This window comes from Taeniopygia guttata, chromosome 6, assembly GCF_048771995.1.
Source record: "Taeniopygia guttata chromosome 6, bTaeGut7.mat, whole genome shotgun sequence".
Taxonomy (NCBI): Eukaryota; Metazoa; Chordata; class Aves; order Passeriformes; family Estrildidae; genus Taeniopygia; species Taeniopygia guttata.
In genome coordinates this window covers 15,924,406-15,944,844 of record NC_133031.1, presented here as the reverse complement: position 1 = coordinate 15,944,844, position 20,439 = coordinate 15,924,406, and the positions used below count along the sequence as shown (strand labels likewise).

At 41.2% G+C, this 20,439-nt stretch overlaps 1 protein-coding gene across 1 annotated transcript in view; it reads right to left on the bottom strand.

The window, feature by feature from the left end:
• DUSP29 (dual specificity phosphatase 29) overlaps positions 1-19,527 on the bottom strand; it is a 29,754-nt gene extending 10,227 nt beyond the window's left edge. Inside the window, exons 1-2 of the mRNA XM_002196497.7 lie at positions 12,907-19,527; positions 5,530-5,743 (exon numbers count right to left, since the gene is read on the bottom strand). Of these exons, the coding sequence (XP_002196533.6) occupies positions 5,530-5,714 (185 nt within the window). The 5' untranslated portion in view covers positions 5,715-5,743; positions 12,907-19,527. The remainder of the gene's footprint in view (positions 1-5,529; positions 5,744-12,906) is intronic.
• Between the last annotated feature and the right edge of the window lie 912 nt (positions 19,528-20,439).

Sequence of the window (20,439 nt, the reverse complement as noted above, 5' to 3'; positions counted from 1 at the left end):
ATGAATCGTTCCTTATTGGAGGATTTATGACTCCATTTCTAATTCACTTTTGACTAGAAAAGGCATTGAGTTTTTTTCCTTGCAGTTTGCTCACTGTCAGAGTGCAATAGTCAAGCTACTAACATTCTTCTTTTCCCCTCTTTGGGTGCTGCTGTTTCCTATTAACTTGTGATTAATGCTCCCATTTTTGTGATTATCATTGAACTTTAGGTAGCCATTGCAAAGAGGAGTTTGCTACAAATGCCAGTGTAGGTGCAGCTGTAAGCACTTGGCTACTCTTGAAATTGTTTCCATTTTGTGTATCTCCACCATCTGTGCTATTAGCACTTGATTTCCTTTTACACGGTGCAGCTGTGGTCTCCAGTGTCTGCCTTGAATGTGTTCCCATGCAAGGAAGGTGAAGTGTGACACTGGGAGATAACAATGAAAATTTCAGTGTAATTCAGTTTAGTAAGAGATGACCAGTGCCGATTAGTCCCATGTAAAAGCTCATCAGCTCTTCAGTTCAGAGCACATAAACTTATGCTAAAAGTTAAGTATACCCAGAAGTCGTTTTCTCTATGTTAAGCAAAAGCTCAGTGCTTTGCTGAAAATGACCCTGCATTTATTGTAGGGCAGATGGACTCATAAACATGTTTTTAAAGTTCTGAGGCAAGGGGGAATACTTTGATGTGGGAATCCCACCTCAACGGTGAAAACTGGAGATAAAATCACTTTCACATATGGATATATTGATACTGACAGACTCAACAAAAGGGGAAACTGACCTAGACAAAAGTGTCATCCATTTTCCTATGGTTCCCAAAAGACCGTTTACCTCTCTTTGGTTGTGCAAGGGCAAGTAGAGAGCTTGTTGGAGACTTTAACTGTGCCTGCTGTCAGTTTTAAGCCTAAGTTTCATAGGATTGATAGCAAGTGCTGCAGCAAAATCTTTGTTTTTCTGGAAGAAACAATGTAAGTAGTTACAACATGAAAAAGAATGCTTTCTTTCAGGTTGCTGTCTCCATTGTACCAAATCCCCTCTCTCTTTTCCAAAATACTGCCATAACAAGCTTTAGTCTCAGCTGCTTTTGTTAGAAAGTTGGCCAAATCAATGGAATTGGAAGAGAGGGGAAAAGAACTTGCAGGCACTGCAACCTGCACTTCACAGGCAGTGCTAAGCAGCTAGCAAAGGGAAGATAGGGCGGCTCATGAGGAAAACATAAGTACTCCTAAAGGAAGGGAAGTAATCCTCCAAAATAGCTCAGAAGGGTGTGGGCAGGGCAACTCCTTCCCCAGGTAAGTTAGCACCTTACAGCTGGTACTGCTCAAGCAGGTGACTGGTGTGCATATCAACATTAAGTAGAGCCAAGTCTCTTAAACTTCATGCAAAGGTTGTGCAATGCAAACATGTTTCAGTATAGATTGTCGAAGCCACAGATTGACGTGACCCAGATTGACAAAACACCAGGAAATCTGAGGCAACATGTTACTAGGAGAGGAATTGCCTCTCTCGAACTTTTCTGTTTTCTTAAGCGCTAAAGGAAAGCTCGATGCAGGATGATAATTTACCAGATGGTCAGTGTCAGAAAGAAGCTTGCTGAATATAGGCAATATTGACACTTACTTAAGAAAATCTGGCAGTTCTCCCTCCTGAGGAGAGATGTTGAGAATTTCCAATAATACTGACCCAATTTTCCTTGGTATCTCTAGCACTGAAGGAGTCTAGAGATAGTGTAGCATTGTATCTCCTTTTGCTTCTGAGGTGTTGCTCCATTTTTCTGTGTGCCTCCTGCTCAGTGTGAATTAAAAGAATTTTTAGGTACCACTGAAAATACTGAACGGGATCATCAGAATATGGGATAGAAAAGATTTTCCTCGAGCCCAGAGTGGTGGATGTAGTTTTTGTAAGTGATACAACCTGGACAGAGGAAATAGCTCTCTGCTTTCTATACAGCAGAGGCACTAAGCACACATGCTGTGGTCAGCCAGTTCCTGGTCTTGATTTCAGTCACTCATCAAATGTTAGAAATCACTGCTAGACAAAGATGTTATATGGAGAAGTGTTACTTGTCTTGGAAAACACTGGAGCATTGAGGTTTATTGTCCAGTGTTAAAGATCTGATTTTCTGAATTATTAAATTGCTGTTACAAGTGGCAGGTTCTTATTCTACCCAAGTTAAAACTATGTCCTCAAGAGTGTTGTTATAATCTAAATCTGTATTTGCTTCTATTTTTATATGATTAATACTGATGTAGATGCTAGGAGTTAGTAATGCTAAATGGTGGGAGGTAGCTGTTTCCTAGCCTGAGTGAGTCCCATCTGTTTTCTTCTAGGTTAGTGTAAATTGTCTTTTTACTTAGTCACTTGGAAAAAGCCATGCTGTATTGCTTCTCTGCAGAAAGGTAGGAGGAGAGAATGAGATTTAGTTATGCATATATTTAGTGTTTAGTTATTTATCTTAATTATCATGCACTCCAAGTTGTGGGTTTGGGTTACTGCATCAGTTCTGAAGACCATATGAGCCATGGCAAGGCACAGGCACAGACCATAGCTTTTGGGAATTGCAAGCACACAATTCAGCTGCATACCCAGAAAATGATTTTTCATATTTAACTTGTAAAGTATTACAATTCAGAAGACCTTTTTTTTTTTTTTTTTTTTTTCTGTGAGTACTTTGAGAACATGACAAGACCTGAAATTGTGGTCAGGCCTTAAATCCTAATGAGATCTGGTGCATGTTTAAGAGGAAAACAAATTGGGAAGCCTTTGTCTTCAACTGAAATATTCTTTGAACTTCATAAATGTAGAAGCCTAAACATCATCTCAGGTAATAAGACCATCGCTGAAGAGCTGCAAGAAGAAACTTCAAGATGTGTAACTGGCAGAGACTTTCCATGTGATCTCAATGAACCAAGTAGGTTTGGGATTTGCCAGTAAAACTGCCTGTGCAAGCAACCAGGTGGCCAGTGAAACAAAGGAAAGACAAGACTGCTTTCTATCCTTTTAGAGGACTTCTAAATATGAGGAGGATACATGCAAAACTAATCCTGGTAGCAATTGAATCAGAATCTTGGCCAAGAGTGTTTTATTCCTGTCGCTGGGCTGTGTCATACAAATTCCAGTATCTGGTCTTTAAAAGCCCTTGGAACTTGCTGGGGGAAAATTTCAATTGGAGCTGAACACAGCATGTTATATTTCGAGGCTTTGATTATTCTGGGTCTGACAGGCTCATAGAGACTTCATTGCCTCTGGGCAACATCTGCAGTGGAGCCTTGTAACAAAAGGATGGAGTGGCCTCACAGGGCTCCTTGATAGCCTGGATTGCATTAGAAGGAAGATGTGGTTACGTAGTCAGGGTAATTAATTAGCATTTCCATAAGCAGTCACAAGTCCTGTTAACCTTGTAAATGCAGGAGGCAGGAATGAAGTGCAGATGTGGAAGCTCTGAAGATAAACTCTGCATGTGTGTGTTCATTTCATGTTGTTGATGAGTTCCACTAAATTCCTTCAACATCAGCCTTAATTTAGCATGGCTAAAGATGCAAATGCACCCAACATCTGTTTGTGGCTTGTGGCATCTCTTTGGCCACCAGTTCTAAAGCAAGATCTTAATACAAAAACCCTACCACACTGAGGGGGTAAGCTGTTGGTCAGGAGTAAGATATGAGCTGACTCCAGGAAAGATACAAAGGCCTGTGGACTTTGCCTATTTCAAAGCAAATTTTAGGGTAGTGAAAGTCTGCACCTTGCATGCAGACCAGTTCTCTCAGATTTTCTGCCATGTCAAGTTTGTCCTTGCCTGGCTGACAATAGGTTTTCTCTTTTGGGGAGTCTATTTTCTGGTGAAGTTTTATTTCTGTTCTGCCCCACCTGCTCCTCATTTGTTTTTCCTTCCCCATTGGTTTTCTCAATATTTTGTCTTGTCATGGTGGGGAACTTGTTTTCCCTTGAAGCACCACTGGTTTTCCTCCTGACTTAAGACCAGTCCTCAGCAGAAACACACTGCCCAGCATGCCAGGTTGTAGCTATGTGTACCTCTCAAGAAGTTTGTATTTTTGTTCCTCTGGTTACTTTGTATGAAGTGCCAGGTGTGTGGTGTATTCAGAGCCAAGACTTCTAGCTTTTACTAAATTACAAGGTGTAAGAAGCCTCTGCTACAGGAAGATTACAGGAAAGAGTCGGTGACTGCTGTCCTGGGCTGAGAGATTGACTTCTTGTCTGGTTACATCCCTTTGCTCAGCAGGTACAGCTATAGCTTCATCACAGAGATTAGAGGAAAAATCTTCTAACAGCTTAATTCAGAATAGTTGTGATGGTGATTCTAAACAAGGAAGTAGGAAATAAATGCCAGAAGAGGCTGTTCTTTATGGTGAATCTTGAGTTAGAAATATCTAACAGAAGAGGTAGGGCAGGATGTGGAAAGAAAAACTCAACCCCTTTTCTTTTGTTCCTGAATCATTTGGACAGGCTGTTCCTGTGGTTTAATTTTTTTATCCTACACAACACACGCACACACACACTCTCCCATCCCTATCTCTAAAAGTGGGAGCCTTGGCTTGGTACAAAACCAGAACTCTTCTGTCTTTCTGTTGCCTCTGGCGCCACAGAAGTAATTGGTGGATGATATTAGGAGTCTTGTAACTTTCAAAGCCGTATATCTTTCCTCTTTTATAAGCTGGCAACAGATGAATTTTAGGACCTTTTAAAAAATTATTGAGAACTTTGGAGCCACTGGGGCTTTTACTTGTGTCTTTCAGTGATGATGTAAAAATAAATGTCATGTTAGTGCAGGGTGTAGAGGAAAATGGGAATTGGACCAATAATGCCAAAGGGGTAAGAAAAGCTCTCTTCCTCTGCTCAGGGCTTGGGCTGGGATTTTCTAATGGCATGTCTCCTGCTGCATCAGTCTTCTCTGCTTCTTGGAATAGGTTGCTTCTAGTTTAGTCCCATGCTCAGCAGGACTAAGTCTGTTTTGTGGGTTTGTTTTTTTTCCAAATCACACTTGGTGTGATCAGTGAGACACATCTCTGCAGCTTTGCCTTCCTCAGGGTTATCTTTGCTTTTATCTTTGAGCAGAGTGTATGTCCACAAGCACAAGCTTGGAAATGGAGAAATACTACTGCAGAGTGAGCTGTCTCTTCAGTCACTTTTCAAGGATTACATTTTAGGCCTAAACCAACCTCAGGTGTGGCAAACACATCCAGACCATGCTCTGTTACTGTGGAACAACTTTCACTCACAGTTAAACAGCAAATTGCTCTTTGAAATGAACCATTTAAAAATAGATCATGATGAGCTTCAACCTCTGCAGCCTACGCTGGTGCCACAACCCGTGCTGTCACTCTGTCTTTAACAGCAGACCCCGCTGCACTTCCTCTGCACCTCCCTGAAGCAGCAGTAACAGTCAGGGCCATGCCAGCCTCTGATTGCTCTGTGTAACTCTGACATCTGTCAGTGAGCTGTGTTTAGAAGAGCTTGGTCATCCCCTGTGTAGAGATGTACCAGGTACACTTATCTGCTATGTAGGGGGTAATGTGTACACTTACTCGTCTCCTATGTAGAGATTGGGCCAGACTTCATTGACGTGAGTGTACTTTGGGCAGCCCTTCCACAAGAGCCTCTCCAGTTCAAATGCCCCTGGGGTACAATAGTCCTCATCAGGATCTACTTGGACTGCTGTATATGCATTTTTCTTCCCAGCATTCCAGCTTCCTGAAGACATCTTGTCCATGAAGTAGTGCTCTCAGGATGTGTGAGAAACTGGAATGCAACCACAACAGAATGTTAACCCAAGGAAACACAAAGCAAGTGACTACTGCTCCTGCTGTGGGATCCTGGGAGCAGCACTGACCAGGTGTGATTGAGCATTGCTTGAGACAGATGTACCTGTTCTGTGGCAAACACAGACTTGCATTCAGATTTCTGCCTCCCCAGAGTGAGGTGAGGAATATCATATTAGATGAGCTCACCAGCAAAGGAAACAAAACTCAAAGGTTTGTGATTATTGAAGTTAAGTTTCTGTTGAGAATTTGTTTCCTGAAAAATCCACTGGCAAGAATTTGGTAGGTCTAACCGTCTAGGGATCTAAAGCACCTAGGGGAACTGAGTGCAAATTTAAGTTGTTGGGGTTTTTCATCATTAACTAAGGCTCATCCTTCATGATTTTCAGCAACATACGGAGAGGAAATGTGTCTGTTGAGGTGAATGTTCCATGTACTGTTGTACTCTCTTCTCTTACTTTTTCCCATGTTGCCAGCTGCAGATTCCCTGTTTGCTGCATCTCCCAATGGGCTCTGTTTTTATTTCTTCTACTGGACTCTTTGGTGTCTCAGAGTAGCTGTTGCTCATGTCTCATTCCCTTGAAGGGGGAAATTGAACCTTGTGGTTCTGTAAGAGACTGTTAACAAGATGTGGAATTGGGCTTGATCTTAAGAAGTGTGGAAGTGTAGAGCCTGCCAAAAATCCACCTTTCTTGCAGGCAATGAATCCTCTAGTTGCTCCCAATATTTTTTTTTTTTTTTTTTTGCGTTGGCTGCTGAACATTTGTGTCCTTTTAATTCCAAAAACAAGGCTAATGCTTTCATGTGGCTATTGTAGAGCTCTCTTGAAAGCAGGATATCCATTTTTCACTGACATCCAATGTACCCATGAGGTTTGTTTTCTCAGTTTGGGCTCTTTTGTGCCTGTCATGTTCTGTTTCTCTACAAAGCTTGAAAAAGCCAAATGATTCCTGTTTTCCTACTCCAAAGCCATGTAAGATTGTGGAGTCAGTTTTTGACTGGCAAGTGTACACCTTTGTTCAAAAATTGGCTTGCTTTCACTGGCAAGAGAATCTATCTTTCAGCCAAGCTTCTTAAAACATGATGATGATGTTTAGCTAAGTGGTCCTCTCTTGAGATTTTTAAAGGGCTCTGAGAATTCCAGGTTGTTGGAAATTTACCTTGGGCTTGTCTTGCATGCCTATGTGTACTACCAAGTGCCATCTATCTGCCCCAGTAGCCATGCCTTGGGTGAGCCTCTTTCCTTCCTGTGCCAGAATTATGCTAATTCTACATGCAGACTCAGCAGTGTAGATAATGTTTGTCTGTCAGTGATACAAATCTAAGACAGACTTCAGGAGTGATAAGGCTGTTATCTAGAAATTGATAAGAACTGCTATTGGTCTAGTAAAGAATTATAACTGAGAGCCTGTTGCCTTGATGCTGAAGGACTGACTGCTTTTATTCATTGCTCCATAACATGGGATGGAGGAAAGGAAGAAGAGAAAGCAATGTAATCAGTAATCACAGTTGGTGGCCACAGTGCATTGATTTGTTACACCTCAGAACAGGGCAATTACATCTGCAAATGATCATTTGTGGTACTGGAACACCGGCGCAGTTTGAAGCTTGGTTAACACTCTGAAAGCTCGACCACTGCTGAGAAATCTGTGTTTCTGTCTGTCCTGGGAAGCCACATGCTCCCTGAACTTTCAAGTACACTATGTTCTTTTATGCCTTGCCAATGCTATCTGCTGCAGGGATTTTTAAATTGAATTAGAGCACAGGAAAGCATCAGTTGAAATTCCTCTAATAAAACATGTATTTCAGATTTGACTCTAGACTATGTAAAAAGTAACAGAGTTTAACTAGGAGGAGGGAAAAGGGGGCAAAAGGGCTGGTTTGCTATTTCAACTCTGGAAATAATTGCCATGAAGCATTTAGCTGGGGGCAGAAGGGCTTGCATCTTCCCAGGAATCAAGGATGTCTAACCTCATCTCGTATTAGTTATTCTACATACACCAAACAGAGTTCCAGGAAGACTATTCCCAAGGCCAGCCCTCTTGGAATAAAAAGTGAAAAATAGATTGGATTTTTTTTAGTGGTTCTTAATGCTGTTGTGGGTATAAGGGATGAATGTTTAGCACAAGTCCAGGCAGGGAAAGCTCAGATTTCTCTGGCAGACTTGTGTGGAGAAGAGACCATCTCCTGCAGAGTGCTCACCCAGTGCAGTCAGATGGCAGCCAGATTGCAGGGTTACCTCTGCACAGGCTTGTTGGAGCAGGCTTTCACCCCTTGTGGCGCTTCATGTGGGCTATAGATGAGTTAGTGCAGGCTGAGTGGCGTACCAGTGCTGTGCTAGCTTGGCAGTCACTTCATGGCACTGCACTGTGTCAGGGATACACAACCTTAGATCATGGAACAGCCTGAGTTGGAAGAGACCCACAAGAATAAGGGTAAGTGAATGGCCCCCATGGAGATTGTGAGCCTGGCATTATTACTACCTTGCTCTGACCAAAAGAGCTAATCCCAGGGTCATGTGGAAGCTCTCTGGTGTAGGGACTGTCCTTACATCCTTTGCATAAAGAACTCTGCACCCTGCCTGGTCCTGGAAATGCTGCTTCAGGACAGCCTTTTTATTTCATGTGGGAGGGAAGAAAAGTCAGCTGGCTGTGGAACTGCCCTTGTCCCAGAACCCCTTGTCCCAGAGGGTTCTCCCCAGCAGGAAGGTCTGAGCCCAGCTTCAGGACATACTGAGGAACAGAGCCCTGTATCTGGGGCCAGGAGTTCCCTCCCAGAGAAGCAGGGCAGTCTGTAGCTCATCCCATCCTTTCCCTGTGCCCAGAGCAGAGCTTCCCTCTCATTCTGCTGGCTTGTGCCAAGGGCAGGCTGTGTGAGCTGGTGAGACCTTCCTGTTCCCTCTCTGTGGCACCTGTGGTGGCTGGTCAGACCTGGGTGCAGGGCACAGCTGGGTGGGTGCTGAAGCCTGTGAGATTGTGAGCCTGTGCCTGCTGAGCCTGGCATCCCGCGGGTTCTGCCCTCAATCCAGCGTGTGCACACAACACTGAACACAACACCGGCGCTCCCCAGTCCTGCTGTCATGGACTTAAGGGTATTATCAGAACAAGGATGATAAAAATCCAGTCATCTGCATTTTTATACCCTAATCTTTCTCTTCATAAATAAGACCAAAGTACATGTTATCTAATAAATTTTATTTGTTAATCGCTTGGATGGCTGGAATATTTGTCCCCCTTGGGTTATATGTATATAAATGAAAATATTGTTAGTGATTTCACAAAATGGTAATTCAGAATAATGGAGAGTTAATCCTCTTTTCATTAGTGAGCCACTTCAGGACATCCACTGTGGCAAATTACACTGCATTTTAAGTCATTCTCAAGTGCTGTGCACTAGAAAAAAAAAACATTAAACTAGTTTTGCATTGATAGAAGTAATTGTGTGGCTAATTTGGATAAGCAGCATGCATTAGGTACAGCAAAGGAATCATTCCTTATGTTCACTATCTACTCTACAGCTGCCAGATGGAATTTCTTATACAGCTCTTTAGCTTTTTTTATTATATTTTTAACAACGCAGGGAGGGAGGAAATAAAGTGCAAGGAAAAAGAAAAAAAAAAGAAAAATCTGCCAGTCTATTTGCTGTTTAATTCAGACCATAACAGAGCACACAGTCCAGTGGCTGGAGCACTAATATGGCAGTGAAAGATTTGCCTTCTGCACCATATTTGAAGTCCCTTGAACTACTCAAGTTAACCCAAAATTTCCAATAAGGCCCTGTGAAGTCATAGAATGTAGTGGCCCATTTTCAAATCTGTTCAATTGAAGGGATGTCCAGTTCCACAACAAAATTTGTAGGGGTGAGTTAATGCTTTTGGAAATGTCAGTCATGAGCTCTACAGTTTGGTAATCCCATAGATGGGGGAGGAAAACTGAACTTTTTATCTAGAAGTGAACATCAGAGCCTTGGTGGTGCTGTGTATATTTCTGATGCTGGTTTTCCATGTGTAGTGGAAGTTTCTGAGTACTTTGAGACAGAAAGCTGTAAGTCATTAGTTACATAACAAAATACTATGTTTCTTAATATTAATATTTTCTGCTCAACGTGCTGTGCAAGCCCTAGTGCTGTGTATAAAGATGCCAAACAATTTGGCAAGATTTATGCCTGGGAGTTAAGACCCAAGTCAGCTGTAGGGACTTAAAAAAATCAGGCATGCACAGCCAAGGAATGCATTTTTTGCCTTTGTCCTGTGCAAGGGCCTATATATCCTTTCCTTTTCTGCACCCCACCTTGTCACAGGGGTTTCCTCTATCACTGTTGTTGTCCCCACCATAGGTACTCTGGCTGCCAACTTGTATCTGTGTTTGTGTGCCTGAATCATCAGATCTTCAATAAAGTCAGAGCCCAGTGGCATTGGCACAAATATGCAATGAGAGAGGCTAAACAAGTAAAAACTGGGAAGAAAAATGGAGAGAAGACAATTTTCCTTACTCTTTCCTTTAGAAGTATTAGCTGTTCTATCATGCAGGGCACAGGGTTTCCTTGCTTTAATGCCCACTTCAGTCCATATTTATACAGAAGAATAGTTTAAATTCTTTGCCACTGATGTGTCCTGCTCTTGGAAGTTCTCCTAGCTCTTATGACATTGATCACTTGTGCTAGTGGTGCTTTTGATGGCTGGCTTTATAAAATTTAATTTGATGTCCACACGTGTACAGTCCTTGGTTTTGTTCTCAGAGTTGTCTAAAAGCAATTTCTCCTTGAAAATACCAGACAATCACAACAAATTCACCTGGTTTAGCTGAAAAGTGAAAGGTTTTAGCATTTAGCAAACACCTCAATATACAACTTGTTTGTAAATGTGGAGGCAGATTTTAATCTTATTCCTGTTTTGATGCTTTCAGATTTTGCTTCCTACCTGTTGTCAGCTCTGAAAAAGGAATGGAAATGTGATACAATCAGAAGTTTTTTTCCAAGGTGCTAAGGGAAGGAAAGAAAATTACTGATCAGCGCTGAGCTTTTCATAAGGATTCTACAAAAGTGATGACATATCTACTGGACTTTATACCCATCTCAGTGCAATAGGAGATAAAAACAGTGCCCTTGAAATTAATTGGTAGTTTGACCCTCAAAACTGGGGACTAAAGTAGTTAATCTACTGCCATGAACACTAAATCCAGCAGAAGAACAAAACAGAAGGAAAAAGACCCTGTAATTTTGATTGAGAAATAATTTCTGTGCATGAAGAGGTTCTTACTAACAAATTATTCCCTTTTCTTTTCTGATCTTGGGTACAGGGCAGACCTATTTGAATGTTTTTATTTATCAGGCAGAATTTAACATCATTGAAGTTGTTGGACTTGTACTCTTCTAGGAGTAAAAATTGAGACCTTGCCTTACAGACAACTGAAAAATTAATGGTTTTATTTTTATTTACTTTCTTCTTTCAGTTTAATAACCACCTTAGATAAGAACTCAGAGGAACAATGTTTGTAACAAGTGTGTATGAGAAGGAAGGACCCAACTGAAGGTAAGGATAGAGAATACCATTTCTACACTTCAAAAAATGTGCAGAAGACTTGAATCTAATTTAGTAAGTGGTCTTCAAGTAAGCACTTGTTTAGTGCTGAAGGCAGAAAAAAAAAATCAGATCTAATGGCTGAGAATCTATAGAAATAGTGAGGGAGGATCTACTCAGCAAGTTTTTGAATTTTTAAGAAATGTTCTGTTCTTCCATTTCCAGCCCACATGCCAGACGCATACCTCCCTTCAGGATGAAAAAGAGCTTGCCCTTTTTGAGTATGACTAAGCAGAAGGCTGTTTTATAAACTGAAAAGTTCTTGCAGAAGCCAATGCACATGTCTGGGGCACAGTGTTTGCACTTGGAAGGAGGGTAAACAGTGCTTTGGTTTCTAAGCTTTTTTTAACTCAAAGTTCATCAGTTGAGCTGAGAGCTGGTCAGCTTCAGTGACAAAGGCTTGCTCTGTCGGATGATTTAATGAAATGAATTGAGAATGGTGCTCCCTGATACGCCACCCCACACTGTTTCACTCGGACTCAAAGGCTGGCAGCAGCCAGGAAGAGCTGTGTGCTTCCCCTGTAACCTCACACTTGTTGCACCCCAGGGCACTGCAATGAGCTGTGGTGCTACAAAGGCTCCTTGGGTGAGGTTATGTCCTGTTTTGTTTTGTTGGGGTTTTTTTTCCCTAACACTAGGCTAAAAAGGTTATTTTTCTTTACAAATACTTCTTGTGATGGAGAAGTCTTTCAAAAAGTATTTCTCTAATAGACCCCAAAAAGAATTCACCAAATTCCAAAACTGGATTTGCAGTATACTTAAGCAAAAAGTATAATCCTGTGTTCCTTATTCCTGTTAGAGTCTTCACCAAAATTCATTTACTTCAGTTCCTTTATTTTAGCCCTGCATTCTTATGCTTAAAGCATTCATGGACTATAAAATAGTTCATCTATTGCAGTCATCTTTAAACAGCTTAAAACCAGAATAATTGTAGCCTCTGTGCAATTATTTCCCAGAACCTCCTGCTGTGAATATTCAAAACTAACCACTTATTTCAATGAATTTCTAAGACACATATGACTTTTTAAAAACTTATTCTTGCCCTTATTCTTTATTGTTGACTGGACTGTTTAATTGAAAACAGATAAAGCTGAGATTTTGTTAAATATTATTAGAGTGTCCAAGGAAACTTAAAACACAGCATCATTGGAGAGATTTTTAATTCAATTGGAAAAGCTAGATTTGACTGGAGGGTGGAGCAATTATTGAAGAATAAGCAAAATATTCTGGGACAGATGTTAGTCTTTAAAAATTGCATTTTCATTCCCTAACTTTTACATTGAAATTATCTCCAAGATAATTACACTTTCGGCGCCTAATTTCCTAATTTCTAAAGTGATTTCTGTAACACAACAAGTTTGATTTTCTAAATTATACATTATACTTTCAAAACCTTTTTGAGTCTGTAATAATATTTTTTTTCTCTGCAACAAGCTAATGAAATAGATAGTTACCTCAGCAAATTTTCCAGTTCTCAGTCCTCTCCTTGCTTTACTAAATCAGGTTACAAAAAGAAGGAAAAAGGAGCAGAAGTACAGCAGGAAATATATATTGCGTAGCCTTACCTGTAAACTTAGGTGGGTGCTGTAAGTAAATGGGTCCTGTGAAGTGCAGCAGAACGACAAAAGAAACCTTACTAACTGTGCAAGTGGAGTCTATTTTTAGAAGAGGATTTGCTGACTCTGACCTTGAGTGCTACCCACTCCAAATGACGATCTTTATATCCTGCTGGCAAAACTATTCCCTGATGTGACCTGAAACACTAAACCTGGCAGTTTAGTTACCTAGTCTTGGTGTGACTAAGATAACTTGATGCCTGCATGTTGACTATAATAAAACAAATATCATCTTTGATGTTGTCCCCCTGTCAAAGCCGATGCTGTGTTTACTGCTGCATATGGGTGAGGAGTATTGCACCGCTTTTTGCTGTCATGCTGTGCACAAGTGACTTGGCACTGGCACAACAATGGGCAATGGGACAGGTGGCACCCTGATATGGTCCTTTTCTCTTGCATGTGCTTCACCATAAAACCATCTTTCCCTACTTCTTGTTTTAGTTTTCTCCAGTGCCAACCCTTTCAGTACCCACCTAACTTATGAAATGCCTTTCTTTGCTGAGAGCAACAAGGTGCTTAGCACGGTTCAGTTCTGGTGACATGAGCACAGCTCGCCAATTAGAGGCAGAGGTACACCGTCCAGCCTTTGAAAAATTCTCTATGTCCTTAAAGAGCTCCATGACTTCCTGCTGAAGAAAGCTTAGAACTTTCTCTGGTAAGTCACAGCCAGGTTCTTCACAGATCAAAGCTGGGTCCCCTGGTGTCAGAGCCACACCTCTTCCACTCCAGTACTTTGTCTGCAGTGACCTTCATGGCCACAGAGCTGAAGGGTTTGGGGATCACACATGAACAGCTGGTACATGACATCCTCTGCCTGGGCAGAGGGTTTGTTCTGCAGCAAACCCTGTCTCAGAGCTGCAACTTGAACCACTGCATTAGGAAGAGATTTTGGTGCTGTTGGAACTAGGTTTGCGATGATCTAAGATCCAGCTGTCATGTGAGTATTGATATTTCTTAAGAGAAATTCTTCAGATCTTTGCCTTCTGCCTGAGAGTGGGAAAAAGAGGCAAAGAGACCAGTCAGGGCAAGTGTGTGATACAGGAAAGTAACCCTTTGGTCTCTGGACCTTTTTTCTTCTGTTGAGTTGACTATCCTGGGAATGATATCTCTGAGCAGACCTGCATGTGCTGCTTGCCTATCTTTCTGCCTCACAGTGCTCTCTACTGTCACACCAGTGCCTGCAAAAAGTAGTCAGCTATTGATAGAAATCTCGTGTGGAACTTTTTTCATTTCTTGCAAGAACAGAAACAGCCTTCTGTGACTGCAAATGCCTATGCCCTACCAAAGATCCAGGTTGCCTGACCATTTTTTTCATTTAACTCACAGACCTGACTCTGTGAGTTATTTTTAATGTTGCATTAAATCCTTTCTATCACCTTTGTCATCTCCTGTCTGTTTAAAATATAGAAGCTAATCCAAGAAGGACCAGGGCCAGACTTGGTCATGGCCTGTGGCTAATGCTGTAGTACAGATGTGAAGTAATAACAAACAGTTTCAGTTCAAGTTCTGGGCATTGGATCTGCTGCTGTTTCATGCTAACAGCATCGCTCTAGCCAAGATTCTGCATTACCGAGCAGCCAAGCTCCTCCCTGCCAATTATTCAGATAGTCACTCTTAAAATGAGAAAGAGCTTGGATGCTAGAAACCTGCTGTGCCTTCAAAGATAACTTGTAAGGTTGTGGTGCAAATTATTTCTATACTGATAATAGAGAAACTTTGTGGAAGAGGAGATACAGACCCCATATAACAAAAACTAGCGAAGTTGCTTTATCTTTATCCTTGCAGGTGACCCAGTATGGGTAACATGGTGATCCAGCAGACTGGCAGTGCTGGTGAGAGGAGGCTGCTCTGTGAGGTCTGTGTGTCCCAAGGATGGGCAGTGCTCTGTTGCTTGTCCCTGACCAAGGCTGTCTTTCTGATAGGTCAATAGCATTTTACAGCATTTTGTGGTATTGTTATTTTCAGATGGCAGGCATCTGAAAAATAAGTATTTTTCTGTCTGAATGGCTGTCAAAACAATACAAGCCCTGTTCCCTTCTCTCTGTAGTGTCCTGACAACATGTGCAGAAGGTCACTCACCTCCTGGAAAAGTCACAGAATGGGTAAAATTGGAAGAACTACATTCGGTCATCTGGTCCAGTCTCTCTGCTCAGGCAGGGTCATCCTAGAGCACATTGCACAGGATTGTGTCCAATTTTTGGGACTAGTTGTTTGTGTTTCCATTAGTTTTGTTTTTGTTAACTAAGAAATCCTAGCTGCTGAGATGTTTTGAGAGTGGCCAATGACTTGGAGTGCTTTGAGCCTGGACACATAGAAAACACAGCAGGAAGGCTCTTATTTTGGAAGAGGTAAGCACCTGCCTTCTGGAAAGTTGAATTGTTACCTCAGACTCCTAAAAACTGACATGTGCCATGTTATTGGTAATTTCTGAAAATCTTCACCAAACTAATGATAGTGCTTTGAACACACAGATTACCCCCCATTCCTGGAGCCTTGCCTGCATCCAGCCTGCTCATGTTCTGTGCACAGCTCGCTGCTGTTTGGGTCAGCTCCCAAGGGCAGCCACCCAGTGGCACCAGGTGCCACTGACAGTCTGTTGAACAAGAGTATGGAATGTAAAGTCCCATCCAGAGGGAAGAGTTGGGAAAAGGTGTGGGGGGGGAAGCTGCTTTTTTTTTTCTCTTTGGTAAAAAAAAAAAAAATCTTAGAAGGAATGAGCTTCTTCCACAAAGGAAAGGAAAAGGGAAAGAAATTGTAGATTTCTGGCCAGAGTACACTAGAGGTACAGTTGGAAAAATCTAACACACTAAGACTTGTAATTTTTATGTTAGTTTAAAAAAAAAAGCTTTGAGTAAAGTTTTGCTTTAGAAGACTTCCCTCCCCCATTCCAACCTGGTGAACTGGAAGATTTCCTCTTCACTACAAAATATGTTCTTATATGAAAAAGCTGGGTTTTTAACAATTTCATGGGAAGAATAAGTATATAATTATATAAGATTGTCCTAATGGACATTTGCAGCTGTAGTGAGATGCTAACAGCATGCAGAAACCATTATGTTTCCAGTTGTTTGGCAAAAGTTAAGAAATCTGATATATATATATATTTTAAAGTTAACTGTAAAGTAAATCCAGATGGTTCTGTCTCACACAGACAAGCAGTCTTCAAACTAGACATATAGTTGTAGCCTGGCTATAACTTGTTTTGATTACTGCAGAGAGAGAGAAATGCTTTAAATGACTACTCCCTCCTCACAAAATGCTGCATGCCCTTGATTCTTGCTGAAGTCAACTGGCGTTTATAAAGCCATACATAAAACTTGTCTGACAATACCTTGCGTGCAGGAGTACCTTGCTGGGTGTTACTCATTTAATTTCTCTTTATACTGAAGTATTGCTTAATGGCCCCCATCAGGGTTGGAGCTCTGCTGAGACAGGCATTGCAGACCCATAAAACAAAAATGACAATTGCTGTCCTAAGTAACCTACTGTTTGAGCCTGGGTTTGTGCTTTCCTCTTCATCTCCCAGCTATGGATTGCCAGAAAATATTGGTTGTATGCTTATTTTTGATTGATGTATTCAGAGTTTTATTTGATTCTTTAATAAGCTCTGTCTGTTGTGTTCATTACTTCATTTCAGCCAGACGTCGGTTGTGATGCTGCTATCAGCAGGGGAATCAGAATTACATTGACTTGTGAGGCCATTCTGCTAATCAAATCAAAGAGGCAGCTTTGCTTCACAGAGTAAGGATTTCAGTGGCTGAATGTTTTAAGTTGACACATTAAGGAGCATTTCTAAAAGTCTGAAAATAGGAGGAACTTAAAGGTTCATCAGAAATTATCAACTTGTGGTATGTTACTTTTTTATGTTTTGTAGTTTTCTTTTTTTACTCAGTAAGCAAACGTTCTTGTAGATAAAGGTTGATGCTGTTTGTCGAAGTCATATAACCAGTAGACACACTGTTTTGTGAGCTTCTTAGGCAGTATTGTCAAGAGGGTAATTTAGATTTGACCTGATAGAAGTCAAATTTACTGACTGGTGTTTTTCTTGCTATGTCTGTAAAAGGGCTAATAACCCATAGTGGCTGTGTTTGTAAGAGACTATGTGAGACAGGGACAAAGCAACTTCCCTGGGGGTTACGAAGGAAGGACCCCAATCCTGAACAAGGTTCCCTGAGTTTGTGGGGTGAGGCTGGAACCAGGGCTCTGAAAGGCATTGTATTCACTGTTCTGCTTTTTCTCTCACTGTCAGCAGAAAAAATGTCCTTGGAGATTTGTGTTGAAATGGAGTATAGATACCAAGGTGTAGTAATGTGGAAAATAGGGATGAGGTCTTCCTTGTAATCCTCCCTTCCCAAAGAATGCTGGGAACGGGGACAGCCTGGGGCCCCAAACTGCTAACTCTCCAGTTGCTCAGTCAGTGCTAAGAGGAAGCCCTGCAAGGAGAGCACCTACCAGAGGAATCCTATGCAGAGAGAGTACCTAGTGAGTACCTCATTCTGTGCTGTGCATGGCATCCTGATGTGCTCCTCAGGCCCAAAAATGGGGCATCTGCAATTGGTCAGTGTTTAAACTGACCTCTAAAGAAAATAGCGTTGCCAAAAATCAAGCAGGTTTTGTCCTTAATTTACCGCAGTAACACACAGAGAATTGCACCTAATTCTCTTGACAAGAGAATTAGGAAACTGCCACAGTCTGTTTTTACTCTTGCGATTCATGGGGATAAGAAGCTCTTTTTCTTCTACTTCTCTGTATCGTTAAGAACATATTGCTGCAGAGGTTCCTGAAATGTGTGGTCCAACCTATTTCCTAACCATAGAGCACTTAAAAAAATAAACAAAAATAATAGATACTTGGTATTTAACTCTGATCAGAAAAATTGTCTAGACATGCTGAGAGCAGGTTTCAGGTCAAGAGTAATCTCATGGTATATGCAGTGCCAAATCTAGATTTAAACATAACTGGGAGACAGAAATTGGATTGATGTTTGCAGTCCACTTGGTACAGGCTTCTGGCTTACTGGCAGGGCAAATGGGGAAACACCAGAGTTGCTGTGCTGGTGCCATTGGTCTGGTGTCTGTTCCACTGACTGTGGTCAGTAACAAACCCCTTAAAGGAAACTGCATCAACTCTGTGCTCCCCACTTATGGGATAAATTTTCTGCCCTAGAGAAAAACTGTTTACTCTTTCCACTCCACCTCCTTAGATAAACCTTGGCTGAAAACCTGGAGTTTTACATCTTTTCCAAAACTATTTATTTTCTTCCAATGTAAATTGTCTCTGATGGTGGTTTTTCTTATTTATGTGACTACATTCTATCCTTTTAACTCTTCTATGGTCTTTGCCTTCAAGTGTTCTGATAATGAGTTGGATTAACTAAATAATCATGACAACTATAACACTAACTGGTTTGAAATACGTCCCTTTTTCATTCTTCCTTAGTGAGCTTGGGGGAAGTTTACCCAGCCACTGCTCAGGTGCAGCTGTTCTGCTGTACTTGGAACATCTGGTCCTGTGGTACCATATGGCTATGACCTACTGTCCTTCTAGAAGTAATCAGCTGCACTTCATGTCCTAAAACCCCGCAACAGCAAAGCAATGCCTCATAATCCACCAGGAATGCTCCAAACCACCTCAGGGCAAGTGCCTTTTAATAACTTTTTGCTCTGAGTTTGATCAGGTTCCAGACTATTTTAAGCTGAGAACACCATGAATGCTGGAAATTAGGTACTTCATTTCAGGAAAAATGCAAAATCCAGACTGAGTAGATCTGCAAAGCAGAAATAGGGTTGTTATATTATGAGATAGCAAGCCTGCCTTAATAGATGGCGTTCAAGTACAGCTGCATATGGTTCTTAACTGGTGTTGGCCCACGAAATACATACTTATCAAGGAAATTGGGGAGAGCTAACACATGCCTGGGGGCTTTGAAGTTGTTATTATCATCCACATGCATAAGAACGGGAGATCCTCTCTAGTCCAGCAAGTACTGAGAAATGAATGAGTTTGGCGCATACATCAAAGGTCTTCACTTGTAATTTGCTTAAGAGATTAAAAATGAAATATGAGGGAATTATTGAGGAAGAGCAAGCTGCTGTTTTTTCCCCCTTGCAGCAGGAAAGAACAATTGAGCATCTATTCTGACTGAAAGTGATTACTGAGAAGCTTTCTGACAACCTGGAGCAAAACAGCAGTTGCATCTTAGTTTCACTGACATCAAATAAGCTTTTGATTTACTGAGACCCAACTGGACCTGTCCAGTGCCAAAGATTGTCTTTAAGAAGCAAACTTCATAAAGCTCTTTTTTTTACAGAGCCACAATCTCTAAAGCAATGTGTTGCCAGACCATGAAATGTGCTCTGTGTTTCAGCTACCAGAAATACTCTATTTCAGAAATAAACTAACAAAACCTAGTGACAAATACCTGAAGCGTGCTACGTTTCCCATGCCTGTCAAATGTGATTTTTACTGAGGTCTTGAGTCTGAGTAATCATTAGGAAAGAGAGTGCATTGACAAGTTATTAAGTCATGGCCAGATTAGGAGATACGGAAGCTTGATAACAAATGTGGTCTTCTGGGAAAAAACTATGAAAGCTTTGAATGTGGAAGGAGGAGACAAGTGGCTTCCTGGAATAGCTTCCAGTAGGATTGCAGAGCGTGGGAAACCTTTATTTTTGGGTTTTGAGGAAAAATTGTGATGAATTTTTGAAAAGAATCCAGAGATATTGTCAGAGGTCTAGATCATGTAAATCTTCCCAGTGCACATCCTTTTATGTGATGAGTCAGAGATGTTGTGCAAGGACTTGTTGCCTCTGCATCCTTTCAACACACCTTTCAACAGAGCCTGGCCTCTTTGGAACTGATACAGGAAGTGATGGGTATTAGACTATAACATGACCCAAAATGCTGACTACAGATCACTTCCATGTCAACTTCAATAATTTCTTTGACAGCATAAAATTTGTATCTATATCTATAATATATCTATGATATCTTTATTATCTATCGTGCTTTAACACCTTTTCTCCCCTTCACCACACAAATTGTTTCTGAGTGTTCTTGGTCCACATCATTGTCTTTAGCTTGGAATTTTACCTGCTCTTCTATGTTCTGAACTGGGTGGTCCTTAAAAAAATCTTGTCTGTTACTTTGTTGTCCCTTGAGCAGAATATCACCAGTCCCAACTCATTTATTGTTTTTATATCACAGAGGCACAAGGTGTTAGTAATAAAAAGGAGAGTAATTTTCCCAGTCAGAATTAATCAACTACATTTGTGAGCATTGCTGCTCTTAATTTTTCTGCAGTGTTAAAATAGTCTCTTGTTAAAACAGCCACATTTTTGACCCCTAGACATAAACACATGCTGAAAATTTTGAGACAAGCTATTAGCTTGACCTGCTGCTTTTCCAGTAAGACACCAAAGCACCTGGACTTGTGCAACTAGCTATTCAACACACCTTATTCCATCTGTTACAAATGCTGAT